This window comes from Notechis scutatus, chromosome 6 (genome assembly GCF_049901735.1).
Source record: "Notechis scutatus isolate UNSWTSFEM ecotype Mainland chromosome 6, rNotScu1.2, whole genome shotgun sequence".
NCBI classification, from domain to species: Eukaryota; Metazoa; Chordata; class Lepidosauria; order Squamata; family Elapidae; genus Notechis; species Notechis scutatus.
Genome location: NC_142014.1, coordinates 71,985,893 through 72,006,999, shown reverse-complemented (window position 1 = coordinate 72,006,999; position 21,107 = coordinate 71,985,893). Strand labels below are relative to the sequence as shown.

Sequence of the window (21,107 nt, the reverse complement as noted above, 5' to 3'; positions counted from 1 at the left end):
TGTGAAGTGGTGTATAAGTCTAAGTACTATTGCTATTTGTAATGTATGTTTTCTAATGCATGTTTGCTGACACATATATTCTAATGCATGTTTTCTAATGCATGTAGTGTATTCTGATGCATTTTTCTCTCTCAGAAGCGTACCAGGTAGAAAAGTTCTCCTATATCTTGTTCCCAGAGGTGGAATTCAGCAGGTTCTGACCAGTTCTGGAGAACCAGTAGTGGAAATTTTGAGTAGTTCGGAGAACCAGCAAATACCACCTCTGACTGGAAATTTTATAGTATCCTGCCCCTGCCACACCCACTAAGCCACGCCCACAGAACCGGTAGTAAAAAAAATTGAATCCCACCACTGCTTGTTCCCCACTTTCTCATTTAATTTGATTTCCATCAAAAGTAGCCTGGGACATTTCTTTCAATAGGGACAAGAAGATCTTAGCAATTCTCATTGCTGGAATGGGACATTCTTGCAATTATTTCTTTACAAGAAGATCAAGGGTTGTGTGTGACTTCATCTCCCCAGTGCTCAAAAGCCTATGGGGAGGAGAGCTCCAAAGGGCATGATCTATGCATGGGAAGAAAAAGAGCTGAGATTAGCAGAGGAAGGAAGGCATGTAGAAGAATAGGCCAAGAGAAGACACAGAATGCAGGCAGTCCTTGGCTTACAATAGTTAATTTAGCGACCGTTCAAAGTTATAACAGCAATGAAAAAGTGACCTAGGACTGTTTTCCATGGTTACGATCCCCATGATCACGGGATCAAAATTCAGATGCTTGGCCACGGGTTCATACTTATGATCGCTGCTGTGTCCCAAGGTCACATGATCCCCTTTTGCAACCTTCCAATGCGGAGCAAAGTCAATGCGGAGGACAGATTCACTTAACAACCAGGTTACTGCAGTGATTCATTTCATCAATGTTAGTAAGGAAGGAACTGGGCAAAACTCACTTAACGAATGTCTCCCTTAACAGTGGAAATTTTGGGCTCCATTGTTGTCATAAATCGAGGACTACCTGCCGATCTTAGTTGTCTATCTAGACCTTGCTGCCTTATTGCTCATTGTGGTCAATAGGCCCCCATGGAGCTGAGGAGACAGGGCCACCAGAGCCACACTTTTTGCAAATGTACAGTGGCTTTCTGAAATCTCCCTTTTCCAATTTGGAAAAGACCCAGTGGGAATTCTTCCAATCAGGATTTTTTTTTTTCCTATCCAGGAGCTTCAGAGTGATGACCAGATGAGAATCAGAAAATACCAACACTAATAAATGCTCACCACCATCTCTAACCAACTACAGATAGTCCAGTGGTGGGATTCAAATAATTTAACAACCAGTTTGCCCAGGGTCATGTTGGCTGTCATGGGGGTGTGTGGCCCATCCCATCCTCCACTTCTGCCATACCTTCAGGACGATCCTCCCACAATGGTCAACATGACCCTGGGTGAACTGGTTGTTAAATTGCACGCACTCACCTGCTATCAAAGAGGATCCTGGCCACTGCGCTGCAATGGAAAAACAGGAAACGGAGCGACTGGCATGAGGGAAGCAGGAGGAACAGGGAGAAGAAAGTGGGAAAGCGGCCTTCTCCTTTCTTCGCTCTAGCCACTCCATTTCCTGTTTCTCCATTGCAGTGCAGCACAGCACCCAGAATCCACTTTGGTAGCGGGGTGGGTGGGATTTAACAACCAGCTCGGCTGAACCAATGCGAACCGGCTGAATACCACTAGTGAGCTAGTTCTTGACTTATAACGGACCATTCAAAGTTACAACCAAATCAAAAAGGGCTTTATGACCAGCATCTGAAGTTCTGACAGATGTCCCACTCCAGTCATGTGACCACAGTTCAGCATTTCTGGTTTACGAGGAAAACTGAGTCCATAACAAGCCATGGTTTCACTTAATGACTGTAGTGTTCACTTAACTACCATAAAAAGGTAGTAAAATCTGATCGGTCATGCGACCAATCCATTTTACAACCATTATGACTTGTGATCATAATGGGCAGCTTTCACTGTACAGTTATAACTCGAGGACTATCTGTAAGCTGAGGGTGGAAGGGGAGAGGGGAACCACAGAGAGAATTTGGAAAGAAATCTTCAATCATCCCAAGAATAAGGTAGAAAACATCAACCTCTTTCCTTGGGATGATTTTCCCATGAAAAAGGTACAAAGTAAATTAAAGCACAGTATTAGGAGAAAAAAACCCACACATCATCAATCCAATAGAGTCAAAAGTGGTTTTTTCTGGGAGAATTTACTCTTATTGTTCTCTTTTGGGATCCTTCTTTCTTGCAGTGGGTTGTTTTCCAACACTTTGTTATCCTTCTGCAACCTGTAGTTCTTGCCTCTTATGCACGGATGGCATTGTTTTGGCTGAGAATAGCTCTATCTTTCTGTCTTGGGATTGATGACGGCTCCATCACTATTCCTGTAGCGTCCCAGAAGTGTCCTTCAACAAAGAGAAGCCGTTATCTGCCTGCAACTCTAACTGTGGCTGTGAAGCGACCCTCTGGGACCCCGTTTGTGGAGACAACGGTATCACCTACATGAACCCTTGTTTAGCTGGCTGCAAAAATTCTGTGGGACATGGAAAGGATTTGGTAAATGCAAAGATGTTACACTTCATCCCTATAATGGAAAGGAAATAAGTTCTCATTGTTTGTTTGTTTGCATTTATCTATTTATCTATCTATCTATCTATTTATTTATTGTATCACTTTCAGTAGGAGAAATGGGCAGCATAACAATTGAATAAATCAATCAATAAGGTCTTAGTTTCCTGAGAAATGGGCGAGTCAGAGAATATTAGATCTGGGCAAATTTTTATAAGGGTGCTTCACTTCTAGGCAAGCTTGTTCCCTATTGGTGCTGCTGCCCTTGACATTTATTTTATTTGCTTGCTTGATACCTGTGCTTCGCTACGAAACTATGTAGTCAGGCTTAGTTTTTTGGAAGGAAAATAAGGGGGGGGGGGGGAATTCTGCCTCTGCCTACCAGCATCCGTCGGTATTCATCTGGCTAGCGTCCTGTCAGTGTGTGAGAGAGTTGAGGAAACTGAAACAGTATTTGCTGTGTGAGCAAGAAGGAGACAGCAAGGAGCCTTGGCGTGGCTAAGCTCAACAGTTCTGTACTAAAGCTGCTTGGTGCTGTGAAACTAAAACTGAAACTGAAACTCCTCTCCTCTGCTTGTGTTTTGCATTTGGAACAGATTTCTTTTCAGGTAGGGAGGGGGAGTAGAACTCCTTAGCATCAGAGCATGTTAATAATAATATACAAAATACTAATGCTTTGATGGTCATTTCAAAAAATCCTTTCTTAGCAAGCACTTAGAAGCCAAGAGGAACATACGTGCCAAATTTCAAGTTTGTAGGCTTTACGGTTCTGGAGATTTTGTGATGATGCGTGAGTGGTCTTTTGCTTTTATATATAGAGATTGATTGTATGTGCCACTCATCTCACTGCCCAAAACGATTCTGGACAACTTCATGCTGAATGTCATGTTATTGGAGCTAATGGCACAATAGCCTCTTCTGACTTTTCCACTAAATTCCTGGAAATCCAGAAGAAGATCCCATATTGGCAATAAAGGGTAAAACAAGTCAATATGATTGACAGAAGAGAACCCTACACACACTCACACTGATGATGTTACTCAGTTGGGTAATGAAATGTCTGCAGGAAAACCACTAAGCATCAAGGACTCCAAAGTTCAATCTTGAGCTACAAATAGAGTAGAGTAGAGTAGAGTAGAGTAGAGTAGAGTAGAGTAGAGTAGAGTAGAACAGAACAGAACAGAACAGAATATCTACTCCTTTCTAGCTCTGATGATGTTATCTAGTTGGGTAATGAAACATCCGTGAGAAAATAAGAGTTGGTCCCTTTCAACTCTGTTTTTCTGATGCAGCAACTAGAACCTAGTTCATAACCTGGACACATTTATTGTGGCTTTATTGTACAATTAATACCCTGTGGTACAAGTTTCATTGATGTAATTGATTAATACTTGGGGGCAGAGAACAAGACCTTATTTTTAACGATAACTTACCTTATTTTTATATTCCATGTGGGCAAAGCAGAGGTTGGACTAGAAGATCTCTAAGGTCACTTCCAACTCAGTTATTATGTTACTTTGAAAATGATTGACATTCCTAGAAAACATTAATTACATCGCTTGCATGAAGATAGAGATTTGGAAATGTAGACCAATCCAAGCCTTTACTTCATTTTTCTTTTATCTTGCAGGTATATCAAAACTGCAGCTGTCCAGGGGTTTCAGGAGCTGGTAATTTTTCTGCAGTTTTGGGTCAATGTCCAAGGGATAAGTGTACAAGAGAATTCCCTTACTTTTTAGTGTTGTTGTCGATAATGGCATTTATCTTCTCTTTGGGAGGAACGCCAGCGTATATGCTTATGTTTAGGTGAAGACTTTTACATTCTTTCTTTTGTCCTTTTTTAAAGCACGGGAGGGCAAACTGGTGAAATATTGTAAAATTACTGTAAAAACAATACTCTAAAAAGATTGTAAAATCATACCCTTCCATGCCATTCATTGCTTGTTTTGCAGTTTACTTCTGAGTGGCAAAAGGCAGTTCTCAGATTGCAAACACATGATTGCATTTTATTTCCTTTTATTTATTGTGCCAGCTTCAGTACAGGTAATTCTCAACATAGGGCCAGTTGTCTAACAATCGTTCTAGGTTAAGACAGACCTACCTTGGGCTACCATGAGCCGTGGTGGTGCAGTGGTCAGAATGCAGTACTGCAGGCTAATTCTGCCAACTGCGGGGAGTTCGATCCTCACCAGGCTCAAGGTTGACTCAGCCTTCCATCCTTCTGAGGTCTGTAAAATGAGGACCCGGATTGTTGGGGGCAATGGACTGACTCTGTAAACCGCTTAGAGAGGGCTGTAAAGCAGTATATAAGTCTAAGTGCTACTTACGACCTCGATTCAAAATTCTAACAATTGCTTCCCCCACAGTCATATAACTAAACAGGACACCCTGCAGTAAGGGTGCATTTACAGCCATTGTGCAACACCCTTCAGTTACATGCTCACATTTTATGATGGTTTTCCCAAAACCTGGCATTTACCTCTGGCTTTCAGTAAAATTGCACCCACAGCAAACCACTAGTTCTCTTAACAAGTGTGTCTATGGGGATTTTCATTCATCCAGGTCATGGCTGTCCCAAAGGTGCTTTTTTAAAGAGACAACTGGACTTCCTTGTTTTTCCTTTGAAGACGTTTTGCTTCTCATCCAAGAAGCTTCTTCAGTTCTTCCATTCCCTCCCATCCAGTAAGAGCTGAAGAAGCTTCTTGGATGAGAAGCGAAACATCTTCAAAGAAAAAACAAGAAAGTCCAGTTGCCTCTTTTAAAAAAGTACCTTTGGGACTTAACAACTGTGGCATTCGCTGAATGACTGAAACATTCGATTTACGACTGTGGTGTTTGCCTTAATGAATTAAGATAAATATATGTATCCCAGGATAATGTTGCAGGATCCATTGTTTGCTTTAAGACCACAGGGGTGGCTTTACAACCATAGCTTTAGCTTAACAAAAAGAGGTCTTTAAAATTGGGTCAATCACATGACCAACCTGTTTTACAGCTGTCGTGACTGCAGGCTCCATTATAATCGTAAGCCAAGGACTAGCCGTAATGCATTGTTGAAATCCACCATGCGCAAAAACTGCTATTATAGTTCCCAGTGAAATTTCTACTCATGGAAACATATTGTTGTTACACAAATCAATTTTTCCACATCCGAAGTTGTAATTTAATTTAACATCACCAGGATTTGCCCACACTTATTTATTTAATTTTTAATCCAAAGACTTGAGGATGAATAACAACACTGTTTAAACATTAAAACTGAATTTAAAATTTCTATGAAATGATACAAAGATTAAAATGACATTGATAAATAGGACATAGAAGAAAACATTTATTTATGTTTGCGAGCATTTAAGGATATTTAATTATGCTGGTAGATTATTATTGCTGTTGTTATTTTCCTTATTAAAAGACAAATCTAAAGCAAAAGAAATAAGAGAAAGATAATAAAAAAGAAAAAGGGAAGAAACAGAAAAAATGATAGAAAAAGAATCAGAAATTTTAAAACATATAATTTCCGACCAATATTTACAATCTTATTTTCCGTCTTCCCTCTAGAATTCATTTATTTCAATGTTCCTTGTCTAAAACTCACTTTTGAACTTCTCCTCCTCATCTTTTCAGATCGGTTTCACCAGATTTGAAATCTTTTGCAGTGGGCATTGAAGCTTTATGTGGAAGAGTCCTTGGTAAATAGATTCCAGATTTCATTTTAAATTTTAGGCAAATTTCATTTTAAATTTTATTATCCATGAGATGCTCAATATTTTGGAGAGAAACTGAGTAATGTGGTATCCTAAGAGTAACATACACTGATTGTCTGTCTTCTAAATATATTGGATTCAATTGTCTGTCATGATTGAGGTTGATTATCCCAGGTAATGTCAATTTCAGGAGAACTATTTTAAAGCTGTTGGTGATGAAGGCATAGCCACCCCACTCTTTTAAGCTTTTCTTATGCTCATGGTCGCTTAAGTCTAACTAAGTTTTGCTAAGTTTAAGCAAAATGTCTGGACCGGTTTGGCAATTTCTTGAAAAGGCTGGGCTGGGCTTCTTCAGTCTAAACTGCAAGCCGCCATTGGACAATTTCTTTGCTGCTGTCACTTCACTTTCTTAACCTCTCTTGGCTGACAGAACTCCAGGAGAATCCACAGGGAAGCGGTGGTCAAATAATTCAAGATGACAGCCTACTGTCACTTCAACTTCTGATTGACAGAATCCCAATTGAAATCCATAGGAAAGTGGTGGTCAAATAATTCAAGATGGTAGCCTACTGTCACTTCAACTTCTGATTGACAGAATCCCAATTGAAATCCATAGGAAAGTGGTGGAAATAATTCAAGATGACAGCCTACTGTCACTTCAACTTCTGATTGACAGAATCCCAATTGAAATCCATAGGAAAGTGGTGGTCAAATAATTCAAGATGGTAGCCTACTGTCACTTCAACTTCTTAACTCTCTTGATTGACAGAATCCCAATTGAAATCCATAGGAAAGTGGTGGTCAAATAATTCAAGATGGTAGCCTACTGTCACTTCAACTTCTTAATCTCTCTTGATTGACAGAATCCCAATTGAAATCCATAGGAAAGTGGTGGTCAAATAATTCAAGATGGTAGCCTACTGTCACTTCAACTTCTTAATCTCTCTTGATTGACAGAATCCCAACTGAAATCCATAGGAAAGTGGTGGTCAAATAATTCAAGATGGTAGCCTACTGTCACTTCAACTTCTTAATCTCTCTTGATTGACAGAATCCCAAGAGGACTCCATAGAAAAAGGGTGGTCAAATAATTCAATTGGCAGACACACTTCCACAGTGAAAACCCTTCTCCTTTTTTCGATCACACATATTTTCGATCACACATCATTTGCAGTGGCTGGGGATCAGGAGTTAGAACAGGATGTCCGTTCCACATAATTTATACATACAACCAGTAGTCCCTGCACAGTCTGAAAATATGGCTCCATCCAAAGACCTTTGCACTTCCTACTCCTTGTTTCCTTTTTTTTTGGAGTTTGACCTAAGCCATTAAATTCTCACTGCACATACTTGGCCCCTGAGGTTTTTTGTCAGATTTAACAGATTGGAAGGGACCTTGGAGGTCATCTAGTCCAACCCCCCCCCCACCCCAGCAGGGTGTTCCTCTCAAGCCTTGCTGAGTAAGTCAAGTCTGTCTTACTTGTCCCTTTTGTCCTATTTCAGGAGGGCTTCCTGCACCAATTTACTTTGGAGCTTTAATTGATCAGACCTGCTTGAAATGGAGTAGGAAAACTTGTGGTGGCTCTGGGGCTTGCAGAGTATATGATACCAAAGCATTCAGGTAAGCCTCAAAGGAGGAAAAGAGTCTATGGTCTAAAATTGGCTGAACTGTGAATTTCCGTTGTGTTTGGGTGTGGATGAATAAATCTGTTTTCATACATTAAATAAAGATGAAGACCTTTCATAGAATAGTTATATGTTGACAAGTCTTTTATTTGTATTAATGTAGCTTTCAGGGAGAGGGAGGAAGGCAGGCAGGCAAAGAGAGTGTGGATGGATGGATGGATGGATGGATAGATGGATGGATGGATGGAAGGGAAGGAGGGAGGAAGGCAAAGAGTGGATAGATGGATGGATGGAAAGGAAGGAGGGAGGGAGAGGAAGGAAGGAAGGAAGGAAGGGGAAGGAAGGAAGGAAGGAAGGAAAGGACAAGGGCAAGAACATTGTTAGAAAGAAATGGACAGGAAAGAAAAAGAATAGGAGAAAAGAATGAAGTGAGACTGCAGTACAGCTCCGTAATTTTATGGAGGGTTCACACAACACACTAAACCCAAACTAAGCAGACTTGCCCTATGGAACTTAGCCACTGTTGATATTCTGATTTGGACTTCTTTAATTGTAGTTTATTAAATAAACCATTATTGCACAAAACACAACTGCCTGATATGTGAATACTGTAGGCTTTGAATCTTCTGAAAGGCTAAGGTTGTTATTGATCTCCAAAGGGGATAAATTCTTCTGGGAAACATTTCTGCTCTGTTCCAACTCAGCTTCTTCTCCCTCTGTTTTTCCTCCTAGAAATATCTACCTTGGGGTCATTGCTGCACTAAGATTTGGAAGCGTCTTCCTTTATATCATCCTTTGCACTTTAATCATAAAACGTTGCAGGCAAGGCAATCAAATGATGAAGGACATCAAAACTGGTGAAGTGCCTGACATCAAGTTGTCCAATATCAGTCCAAAGACAGAAGTGTCCTCTCCCAAGGAGATGCAAGTCACCGGAAATACTCCTTTTTGAAAATTATCTTGGATGCTCATGCAGACATGGCTGCAAATTATGGACTCATCATGAGCAAACTGTGGAGCTCCTAACCATACTATTCCTTGGCCAAGCCAAAGCTCTGCCAGTCACTGGGGTTAGACATTGACATTAGCATCAAATGTCACTGCAGAAAGAAGAACCTGGAACTCAGTCTAAGTTCAAGAAAGTCTTAGATCCTGAGGAAGATATCTGAGGAGTTCCCATTAACTGAGATTGTGATATGACTCCTTGGGTGAAACATGGTGGTCCTGAGAATTCATAAACAATTGTGCAGTGCCATGTCAAGTCTGGTACAAGGACATGGAAGTAGGAAAAGGAAGGTGTGGTTTTGGAGTGCAAAATGTTGCATCATAATGAAGCCATGGAGGAGATACTTTTCTTAATTTAAACAACTTCTCCTTGTCCTTCTTCAGTGCTAAATTTCCAAGAAACTCTTCCCTTCTGAAAATTTTCCTTCCTTTCTGGTTTGGGATCTCTACACCAGGGGTGTCTAACCTTGGCAACTTTAAGACCTGTGGACTTCAACTCCCAGAATTCCCCATGCTGGCTGAGGAATTCTGGGAATTGGTCCACAGGTTTTTAAGTTGCCAAGGTTGGACACCTTTGCTCTACCCAAAGTTTACACAAGTAAGGTCCATTGGCTAATTTAGTTCCTCAAAACAATCTCTATGCAAATTACTGGCTATTACAGTGTGGAAATGGCTAGTGTATAGGATTAACAAATTGTGAAGATGCCACAACAGCAGATGACGCTAAAAATCAGGGGTGCGTTTCAAAAATTTTTTTACCACCGGTTTGGTGGGCATGGCTTGGTAGTGCACACACTTTGTGTGTGTGCACATGCCAAAAATGCACTTTGCGCAGGCGCAGAGGCATTTTGACTCACCTCCCTGTGTCTTCAACAGCTGATGCGTGGCAATCTGATGTGCCGCAGTCCGGTCTCCACAGCTCATCGGCACTACCGGCTCAGCAGAACCAGGCCGAACTGGTAGAATACCACCACTGCTAAAAAGCATGTCTTTCTTTCAAGAGATAATAACTGCCACATCCAGCACATAATCTTGGTTAAATGACCTCTGGTTTCCTAAGATAAATCAATATTCAAAGTTTGTTTGTTTGACTGAACTGTGCACTAAATTTTCCAGATTGGCCAGATCCATACAACAAAATAAGCCATAAATTAACCAAAGATATTTTGGACTAGAGCACTGTGAAAACACAGGCTTGAAAAGACATATTCTAACGTTTTTTGTTTCTATCACTTCATTGTTTAGCCATTTAATGACTTTACAGCTGTTTTCATCTTTTTCAGTTAATAACTTAGAGAGACTTCAGCTGTATTTCCACAACGCACTGAACCATAGTTTACAAAGCAGTTTAATTTCGGTTTGTCCTGTAGAAATGATTGTGTAAATTATAAACTAATCTCCCATTGTTAATTTATAATTTGGTTTTCACAAAATAGTTTTCACACAATAGCTTGCGGTTTTCACACAGTAGTTTATGGTTCATGTGAACCCGGCCATAGAGAGAAGGAAGATTTGGGGAAACTGTACCGGAGGTGGGGAAAAATTGAGATTCCAAGATGGCGGCGACTTCAACATCCTTTGCTAATGGATCTGTTACAAAAACTAATGAAGAAGTTCTCAGAGAATAATTTTAGCCAGCTGATTTTCTGGTTTGACTATTTTCTTTTCCCCTGACATTTTCAGCAGCGATAATGTTGTCTCATTAGAGTGATGAGAAATCATACCTTTTTTAAAAGAAAAAAGAAAAAAAGAAAATTAGCTCACGCCATTTAATTGTGCGTTGTGGGAATGGCTCTGCCTCCCATCAATAAATACTTTCATTTCCTGATACATTACTGCAACGTGCTAAAAGCCCTCAAAATAGAGTAGCTTTCAAATAAAAGAAGGGTAAGCTTTCAAGTATTTTTATTTCTTTCTTGTTAATTGGGGAGGGTGGGGGAGGAATAGGATGTGTCTCTTCTTCTTTTTAGGACAAAAATAATGGAAGGAATGTCCCGTGATCATTGTGTAGTGTTGGAAGAAACATCCTTCTGGGTTCAGTTCCAAGTGGGGAAAAAGACACTGGAATCATGGAAGTTGCTTGGAAAGGTGGTTCATTGATGAACAGGATCACATGCCTTGGAGATCTTGGGTGAAAAAATGGGAAGAGATGCTGAGAGTGCCTGGGTTTTATGTCCTCTCTGGGCTTTGAACTTCCTGGGGCACAGGAAGAGTATCCTGATTGGCTGCTGTCAGGGGGTCCTAGCTAGCTTTGTAGGTTGTCTGTTTGCTAAGTTTGGTTGAAACTTGGTGGGTGATGCAATGAAGGGCAATTAAATGGCTCTTCCTGAAGGAGGTAGATCTTTGTTATGTAGAATAGACTGGCCCATTAACAAAAGTGGGAGGGCTGAGTTTCTGCCTCCCTTTCAGGGGAAATATTCTGCCCTTTTAATATTTCCTAAAATATTTCATTTTTCTAGGTGGGCTTTAACTTCCCACAGTAGCTTTAAAAGAAAGCAGATTTTAGGTATAAGATCATGCTTAGAGATGAGTTTCAAGTATTCACCCTGACGCTATTAGTTTATTACATCATTTTTTTGGACATTACTAATTACTAAGCCTATCACTAGGCTCTAAACTCTGACATAAAAGCTTGTTGGTGTAAGTATTTATTGAGCAGTTTATAACAGGGATGGGAGATCTGTGATCTTCCAGAAATACTGCTGGAGTACAACTTTCATTAAAGGTAGTCCTTGACTTACAACCATTCGTTTAGTGACCATTTGAAGTTAAAGGTAAAGGTTCCCTTTGCACATACATGCTAGTCATTTCTGGCCCTAGGGGCAGTGCTCATCTCCAATTCAAAGCCGAAGAGCCAGCACTGTAACCATGTTACTAACTTAACAACTGCAGTGATTCACATAACTATGGCTACAAAGAGGGGAAAGGCCACTGAAATACCCTCTTCTTTATCAACAGAAATTTTGGGCTCAACTGTGGTTCATAAGTCAAGGACTACCTGTATCTTCCAGATAGGCCAAGATCAATAAAGTTATACTTCCACAAGGTCCTAGGTTCTCCAGCATTGTGCAAGGAATGCTAAAGAAGAAGAAAGCTAACACATGAGATTTTTGGATCTCTATTCCCTTCCAAACAAATGATGTTTGAGATAGGCATGAATATCTAATAAAGGCTAAAAAAAATATCATGGTTACTGATCAGACCAACTTTTTTTATGTGCAACACACAAACCATGAAAGTTTTTTTTTCCATAGCTAAATCTTTCTGTCAATCTATTGGTAGCTTTCAGAAAGCTGTTTTTGGCCCTGGTAATGCAAATATTTTGTGTATGAATGTTTAAAATAAAAACCATGGCTTAAATCCCACAGGATTGAAGACCATAAAATATTGATCCATAAAAACATATGGGAAAAGGCCAATTCGGGAATAGACTTGAGGATGAATGCACCTTAAGTATATTTATATCCTGGCTTTAAAATCGGTTGTTAATTATGAAGAGCAGGTTAATGTGTATAAATAGGTACAAAACCGTAGATGCACATTGTTTCGTTTCTGTATGATTTTTAGAACTTGCAGTACTAACCTTCAAAATGGGATAGCAGGTCAGTGTAACTTTCAGAATTGAAAATATTAATCTCATTAATTAATTTTACTCCAGCCCCATTAAGAAATAAAACAAAGAGAAATATTTTTTTCCTGTTGTTTTTTGTTTTTTTTTGCAAAGTAGGGCAAGATTGTTGCATTAGATCAAAATGTACCTTTGAATGCTAGATTAGTTAATGGTTATCTGACCCAAAAGAAATTTCATCACAGCATGAAATAAATTCTTGGACCAACTTCAGGGTTTTCCTCCCTCCCTCTCTCTCTCTCTCTCTCTCTCTCTCTCTCTCTCTCTCTCTTTCTTTCTTTCTTTCTTTCTTTCTTTCTTTCTTTCTTTTTCTTTCATCCTTCCTTTCTTCCTGTTTCTTCCTTTTTCTTCCTTCCTTCCTTTCTTTCTCTGCCCAACCCCCACCCCCTGTAAAATGGTACTAGACCTTTATTTTTGGAGAGGAACCACATAATCAATTAAGACATCACAGGTACCTAGAAATCTTACAAAATTTGAGGTGCTGGATTTAAATTATTCTTTGTATCAGTTCCAGAATTCAATGTTTTGTTTTTACTTCCGTGCAACTAATGATCATGTGAGTTCTTTTTCTTTTTGACAAGACCTCACAAGATGGGAGTTCCTTTGCCTTTCAGAGTTTTGCTTTGCAAAAGAGTGGGAGTAAACACTTTTTTTTGCTTGGAATGCCAAAGGAATATTGATTTTGCTTTAATGGGGCAACTTTCCCACTCAAAAGTGACAGGAAGCAATGCCACCCTTTTTTAGCAGCTACAGCCAGCGGGGATTCTAAGAGTTACAAGGAACATTTTGGCAGCTTTTTATAGTCCTTCATCTTCTACCCACAGTCCATGGTCGGTTCATTTTGCTAGAGGCAGGTATTCACGTCTGCCTCTGAACGATGGGCTGGAAGTTTGGTATCCGTTAGTTTTATCTCTTCATTCAGTGGTGCACCTTCTTTGCATCCATTTTCAGCTTTCTCGGCCTCTTGTTTTTTAAGGTTTTTCTTCACAAGCATGTAAAAGATGAAACCCAGCAGAAAAGATGGCACTTTCAAGGCACTTATTAGACCGTAGAAGGAATACCTGAATAAGTAAAAAAAAAAGTGCTCGTGAGTCAATTGTGCATCTTTGTGGCTACCTGAAGTAGTCCTTCCCTGCAATTTTCTCAGCCAGGCTTTTCAGAAGTGCTTTGCCCACCTAGAGCCGAGAGAGAATGACTGATCAAGGTCACCCAGATGGCTTCAAGATGAAGCAGGGGTGGGCTGCTACCGGTTCGCACTGGTTTGAGTGAACCAGGTGTTAATTTTACATCTGGTTCACCGAACTGGTAGTTGGAATGACTGGCTGGCCCCACCCACCCTGCCCCGTCCCTCCCAGGAGTCTCCATGAAGCCCATTTTGGATCCCAGGTAAGTGCAGGGCCTGCGCAGAGGCTTGGGGAGGGTAGAAAAATGAGCCTCCCAGAGGCTCTGGAAGGCCAGAAACGGGCCCGTTTCTGGTCTCTGGAGAGCCTCTGGAGCCCTGGGAGGTGGGAAACTGGCCTCCTGGAGGCTTGAGGAAATCCTCTGGAGCCCAGGGAGGGCAAAAAATGGGCCTCCTGGAAGTTCTAGAAGGCCAGAAATGGGCCCGCAGATCCTCCGGAGCCCGGGGAGGCTGTTTTCACCCTCTCAGGCTCAAGGAAAGCCTCCGGAGCCTGAGGAAGGCAAAAATGCCTCCCCCCCACTGTGGTTCAGGAGGCCAACTATGCCACGCCCACCATGGCCACACCCACCCAGCAACTGGGCAGAGAACCGGTTGCTAAATTTTTTGAAGCCCACCCCTGAGTCTAAGGCAGGACTAGAACTCACAACCTCCCAGTTTCTAGCCTGATGCCTGAACCACTACACCAAACTGATTCTCAAAATAAACCCTGGCAACTGTAATTTAGTGGATTACATGGGGTAGTCTGCAATTTGCAATCATTCATTTAGTGACTTGTTAAGATTCCCTTAACTGCAAAGGTTTATTTAACAAGTGTGGCAAAATGGCTCCCAAAATCAGGTGCAACTCTTTCAACAACTGCCTTGCTTAATGCTGGAAATTCGGGTCCCAATTCTGGTCGTAAGTGTAGGACTATCTGTAATTCTGTAAAAAGAGGTTCCAAATAGCCATTGAAAGGTCAATCTTTGATGAATTTATCAAAGCGAACGTTATAAATTATAGACAGGACTAGAACTCACAATCTCTCAGTTTGTAGTGTGATGCCTTTAACCCCTGCATCAACGGGATAATCTAAATCTAAATCCCTACTTTTAGACAGGACTAGAACTCACAATCTCTCAGTTTGTAGTGTGATGCCTTTAACCCCTGCATCAACGGGATAATCTAAATCTAAATCCCTACTTTTCAATCAAAAAGGTAGAGGGGATACAGTGAGTATAGGAACTAATAAAATACATTAAAACCCTGATTTTACAATGAAGGATTTTTCATTAAAACTAAACATCCATTAAGTCGGAATATGTAACTATGTATTTTTTTTAAATAAAATTAGCACATTTTATATTTATGTTAGCCTATAATTATATTGCCTCCTTATATAAAGTACTGTATATAAAATGCAAAAAAAACCTTGCCCATTGTTGTTTTAGTTAATCCCACTGTCCGTGAACTAATTAAAATGTATTAAAATGTCCACACAGCACTCGAAGCCAGCCTGATTGCTAACCTAGGAACTGCATTCATGTAATAAATTAAGCTTGCCTACTTTAACGCTTGGTTAGGTTTGATTATGGACCTACTTTGCTGAAATCCTAGCCACTTGATGAAGTTAGAATTCACTCTGTTGGGCAAACCCAGAAAAGGCTCTGTTCCTATAACCATCTCAGGTAACACTGGCCATTTGGATGATCCCTGAGAGTTTTGCATCAATATTAGTTTCCATGGAATAATCACTTGGGAAATTCTATTGTCTGGCTGGAACACATGTCATCTGAGCATGGCCACTGCATGAAGTTAATTTGGAAAGCCATTTTGATGGCTTATTCCAAGGGTCTTCAAAGTTGGCAAGTTTAAGACTTGTGGACTTCAACTCCCAGAATTCCTAAGCTAACATGGAAGGAGGAGGAGGAGAAATCCTGGGAGTTGAATCCACAAGTCTTAAAGCTGTCAAGTTTGAAGACCCTTGGCTTTCTCAGAAACCATGGGATTGCAGGAGAACTCACCTGTATTGTATTGCATCATATATCCTACAAGATCCTTTTTGGCCACAAGGGTTACTGCCCCACTTCAAGCAAGTATTGTCAATCACTGCACCAAAGTAAACTGGGGCTGGAATTCCAGCTAGAAGATATTGAACAGGAAATATATATTAGCTTGTCATTCTTCGTTCTTCAGCATTCTTCAGCCATTTTCCTGGATGGTTGACAGCAGAAGTAGGTGAAGATGTGCCCATGTATGAATAGCAATAGCACTTAGACTTATATACTTATTCACAATGCTTTACAGCTCTCTCTAAGTGGTTTACAGAGTCAGCCTATTGTCCCCAACAATCTGGCTTCTCATTTTACCCACGGAAGGATGGGAGGCTGAGTCAAACTCGAGTTGGTGAAAATCGAACTGCCAATCTGTAGGCAGCCGGCAGTCAGCAGAAGTAGCCTGCAGTACTGCATTCTAAGAGGTCTGTAGGGGCCGTGCATAAGCGCACCAACATGCCTACCGTCCCTGTCCTATTGTTTCTTTTTTTAATTTTTCTTATATGTATCCATTTCATGTATCCATAACTATGTTTATCTTATACCTGTTATCTTATAATTGCTTGACAAAATAAATAAATACATAAATAAATTCTAACCACTGCACCACCATGGCTCTTAAGAAGAATACAGGTAGCATTCAACTTACAATCATTCGTTTAGTGACTATTCAAAGTTACAGTGGCAATGAAAAAAATGACTTATGACCATTTTTCACTCCTACAACCACTGTAGCATCCCCATGGTCATGTGATCAAAATTAGGATGCATGTCAGATGGTTCATATTTATGATGGTTGAAATGTCCTGGGGTCATGTGACCATCTTTTGTGACCTTCTGACAAGCAAACAGCGCCAAACAGCGGTCTAAGCATAGTTCACAAAATTGTCTGCTATAACATCTTGCCTGTCAACGATTTCTTCAGCCTCAATCACAACAATACATGGGCAAACAACAGATACAAACTCAAGGTAAACCGCTCCAAACTCGATTGCAGAAAATACGACTTCAGCCTCAGAGTGGTCAACATCTGGAATGCCCTACCTGACTCCATTGTTACAACCTTGACCCCTCACAGCTTCAACCTCAAACTGTCTACCGTGGACCTCACCCCATTCCTAAGAGGTCCTTAAAGGGGGCGTGCATAAGCGCATCAGCGGGCCTACCGTCCCTGCCTTACTGTTCCCATTTATCTGTATTCACTTCCTTCCTTCATGTTTGTTTGTACTTATACCTGCCATCTTGTCCATGTTTGACAAACAAACAAACAAATAATTAAAATAAATAAATAAAATAAAGTCAATGGGGGAAGGTTCACTTAGCAACCATGTCACTAACTTAACAACTGCAGTGACTCACTTAACAACTATAGCAAGAAAGGTCATAAAATGGAGCAAATCTCATTTAACCAATGCCTCACTTAACAACAGAATTGTGGGGTTCCATTGTCATAACAAGTGCCTCACTTAACCGAAACGTGGGGTTTCATTGTCATAAGTTGAGGACTACCTGTATTTTCATGCCATCCTAGGGTTTTTTCAGAGGCCTATGGTTAATGGCTGCAGTAGGTAGTGGATTGTAGTTGGCAGGAAACTGATGCCAATTAATTTGACTCAAAAATCTCATCCGTTATTTCTTATATGAACAGAGCATGCCTTTCTTTCATAATTATTTTCCCGTACTCTGAACAATATCAGTATGTCAGAAAACCTCAAAGAAAGTGTCCAATAATATCCCATGTAACCAGAATGGCCTTTCTTACCCAATGATCTTATCACAAGCATCATGAATCCGACTGCAAGTGACTTCAGGTCTTGAGGTACAGATCTAACAAAGGACAGATCAACCATACTAGTAATCGTGCTTCTGTAGGGTTTGCCCCCCAAAAATCTATAAACGAACTTCATGTTACGAATAGGTTTAACTGATGGAGAAGCACCCCTTATATCTTTGCTGTGCTTGGATCGGCACAAAGCAATTCCACAAAGCAGCTGGTATAGTGGTAGGAATGAGGACATTTAGAGGGTAATGTGCCTTGTGAATGTTGAAAAGTTCAGGTGTGATTCCTGGCAGCTTCAGTGAAAATGATGAAATTATGAAATGGTCAGTTATCCACTTGTCTCAGGTTGTACCTGCCTGAGCAGGTGCTTGGACTAGAAAACCTCCAAGTTCCCTTCCAGCTCTATTTTGATTGATATGGTATCAAGCTCTATTTTGATTGATATGGTATCACGAAGTGCTCCCTATGTTCCTGGACAGGCATAGCCAATCAAAACCAATGATACTAGGCTCAATGGACCAAAGAACCAATTACAGAAGGTGTTTCCTCCCACATATTTCAGTTTCCATACTATGGGCAATGTAGTGAATATTATTGTGTGACTCCTCTCACTCCACACAATCAGAACTGGAAAGAGATACAGAACAGATAGATTTTCACACACAGACAAAATCTTAATTGTCTTAAACCAGGAGTGTCAAACTCAAGGCCCACGGGCCGGATGCTTAGATCTGGCCTGTGGGTGCTTAGATCTGGCCTGTGAGAGCCTCTGCCAGTGAAAATGGAGCTCCATTTTCACTGGCAGAGGGCTGCAGGAGGCCGTCATGGGTGAAAATGGGGCTGTCAAAACAAACTAAAAAAAACAAAACAAAAGGAGAAATGTTTCCCCTTTTGCCTTTAAGCATTTGAGAAGGGGACAGGAAAGGAGAAAGGGAAAGAGGAAAAAGAAAGAAAAAGAAGAAAAGGTGGGAAGAGAGCAAGGAAGGAAAAATAAGGAAAGAGGGGAAGGAAGAAGAAAGGAAAAGGAAGAAGGAAAGAAAAAGAAAAGAAAAGGGAGGGAGGGAGGGAGGTGATTATAATGTGAGGGGGGAGAGGGTTTCAGGGAAGTCCTGCCTTAGCACTTGGCCACCACAGGTGCCCCTGATATGACTGAGGTCGAGCTGGCCATCATCACCACGCCCCCTGGCCATGCCCCCCGCCCCTCCAAGGTCAAATACAACTCTAATGCGGCCCTCAATGAAATCGAGTTTGACACCCCTGTCTTAAACAGTTTCTAATTTCTCATCTCCCTTTGTAGTGAAAGCAAAGGTGGATAAAATTCTATTCATATTCAGGCGTTGTGAAGCTGTGGACATTCAGATACTGCTGAACTAGCAGCCTCAATCAGCAGGAATGAAAAATTATGCATGATGGAAGTTGTAGTCCCATAGGTCAACATTAAGATTTCTCCATACTGCATAAATATACCCTTTACAGGGTTTTATGGGGGGAGGGGAGGAAATTAGAGAGACACAAGGAGGGATTGTTTTAAGAAATATTCACTTCTTTTTCTTTTGTAAAAAAGGTACCACAAAAATGGTTGACACATAGTGCAACATTTTTATCTCTTCACTAAAAGGCAGAAACTACAATTTAATTGTTTCGAATGCTGTCATTGAAACAGCCTAAGGAACAGCTGGAATGCTGAAATATTTATAGGTTTCTAGGATACATTTATTTTCATTGAGGTTTACATTTCTGACTCTTAATTTTAAAAAAAAGTCTGAGTGGAATCTTAAGTAGCTATGCTGTCTTATTGGCTCTTTACTTAACTCATGGTCCTTTTATGACTTGTGGACTTCCGCTCCCAGAATTCCTGGGAGCTTGGCTGGCTCAGGAATTCTGGGAGTTGAAGTCCACAAGTCATAAAAGGGCCATAGTTCCTCACCCCTGACTTAACTCATTCCTTACCTGATAAGGAGTATGTACATAGGAACACCACTCAGTGAGTACATAAAGGAGCTCACACCTTTGACAATGATGTAAAAAATAAAATTTTTTGAACACTCATCACTTCTTCGGCATTCACCCAACACCGCTGAAGAATTCTTCAATGCAGCATCATCTTGCTCAATGCAACTACAGTTGTGAAAAACCTATAAGGAAAAGCATATGGGACAATAAAGGGCATCTTGCACCCCATCACTTCGGCTACGAAATGGAAACATCTGATGAATGCATCTCTAGAATGGTCTAGATCAGGGGTGTCAAACTCAAGGCCCAGGGGCTGGATCCAGCCCATAGGGGTGCTTAGATCTGGCCTACAGGGCTGCCCTGGAAACAGTGAAGGACCAGCCCATGGTGCCTCTGCCAGTGAAAACAGAGCTTGGGAGGGCCGCGTACAGCTCTCCCAAGCTCCGTTTTTGGCTGCAATAGTCTCCTGAAGTGCTCTGCCAGAGAAAACGGAGCTCAGGAGGACCATGCACGGCCCTCCTGAGCTCTATTTTCATCAGCAGAGCACTGGAGGAGGCTGTCGCAGCTAAAAACAGAGCTTGGGAGGGGAGCCCCCCAACATGAGTGATATCGAGGTGACTATGCCCCCACACTGAGATCAAACACAATCCTGATGCGGCCCTCAATGAAACCGAGTTTGACACCTCTGGTCTTGATCTAATGGCACTAACTTTCAGGACTTTAGCCTCTACTAACTACAAGGCAGAAACTAGATGTGATATTATTGTAACCAGGGGTGGGTTTCTACCGGTTCTGTCTACCTCTGTAGAACCGGTAGCTCTGAAGAGCAGCAGACATAGAACTGGTTCTATGTCTGCTGATGTTTTTGCCCACACGCCTGCCCGGGCTCTTACCTGACCTTTATTTCCTGCTTTTTCAACTTCAGCTGCCGTGTGAGGCACAGCTGCAGTTAAAAAAGCAGGAAAAAAGTACTTTTTCAAAGGCTGCTTCTCGGCACGCAGCACTGCTCAGCTGTCCAGGCACAAGGCTGATGACAATTTACAGGCGCGTACGCAGCCATGCAGGGAAGCACATTGTAAATCACCGAACATCGTAAATCACCGAACCGGTAGTTAACCCTGTCGATCCCATCCCTGATTGTAACACTGCCTAAATGGAGACACCCTTGAAGAGAATTTCAAAGATACAGTTACTATAGCTGCACAGACAGATTTGGAGGCACCTAGGGTGTCACATGTAAGGCCAGAGCTGCATCGTTTGCCAATTTGCTTCAGGTTCCAATCCAAGGTGTTTGTGATCACCTTGAAATCCTTCCATGGCTTGGGACCAGATTCTCTGAGGGCCCACCTCACTTCAATGGGATTGACTTGCCTCACTTGGGCCTTTTTCAAAACTGGTCTGCCAAAGAATTTTGGCTAGTGGGGTCAAGGAGGACAGCCCAATCTTTGGAACCCCTTGCCTCCAGGGGGGGGGGAGATCCAGCTTCATCCTTTGGGCTTTCTAGAAGAGCCTTAAAACCTGGCTATGGTGGTTGGACCTGGGGCCTGGGGCCCAGTGCTGGAGATGGTTGATTGAGAAATCCTGGAGCTA

At 41.3% G+C, this 21,107-nt stretch overlaps 2 protein-coding genes and 1 long non-coding RNA gene across 14 annotated transcripts in view; 1 reads left to right on the top strand and 2 right to left on the bottom strand.

The window, feature by feature from the left end:
• The window catches only part of LOC113419037 (solute carrier organic anion transporter family member 1C1-like), a 35,373-nt gene extending 24,528 nt beyond the window's left edge, over positions 1–10,845 (top strand). For all 12 annotated transcript variants that reach the window (XM_087968755.1, XM_087968757.1, XM_087968753.1 and 9 more), the window contains 5 exons: positions 2,434–2,599; positions 4,242–4,417; positions 6,236–6,300; positions 7,819–7,936; positions 8,674–10,845. In XM_087968755.1, coding sequence (XP_087824881.1) covers positions 2,434–2,599; positions 4,242–4,417; positions 6,236–6,300; positions 7,819–7,936; positions 8,674–8,893 — 745 coding nt within the window. In that variant the 3' untranslated portion in view covers positions 8,894–10,845. The remainder of the gene's footprint in view (positions 1–2,433; positions 2,600–4,241; positions 4,418–6,235; positions 6,301–7,818; positions 7,937–8,673) is intronic.
• A 1,787-nt stretch (positions 10,846–12,632) lies between these two features.
• LOC148130248 (uncharacterized) overlaps positions 12,633–21,107 on the bottom strand; it is a 46,014-nt gene continuing 37,539 nt past the window's right edge. Inside the window, exon 2 of the long non-coding RNA XR_015750167.1 lies at positions 12,633–12,807. This is a non-coding gene — a long non-coding RNA (uncharacterized LOC148130248). The remainder of the gene's footprint in view (positions 12,808–21,107) is intronic.
• LOC113419062 (solute carrier organic anion transporter family member 1B3-like) overlaps positions 12,633–21,107 on the bottom strand; it is a 42,684-nt gene continuing 34,209 nt past the window's right edge. Inside the window, exons 12-15 of the mRNA XM_087968760.1 lie at positions 19,515–19,699; positions 17,547–17,611; positions 15,755–15,872; positions 12,633–13,635 (exon numbers count right to left, since the gene is read on the bottom strand). Coding sequence (XP_087824886.1) covers positions 13,419–13,635; positions 15,755–15,872; positions 17,547–17,611; positions 19,515–19,699 — 585 coding nt within the window. The 3' untranslated portion in view covers positions 12,633–13,418. The remainder of the gene's footprint in view (positions 13,636–15,754; positions 15,873–17,546; positions 17,612–19,514; positions 19,700–21,107) is intronic.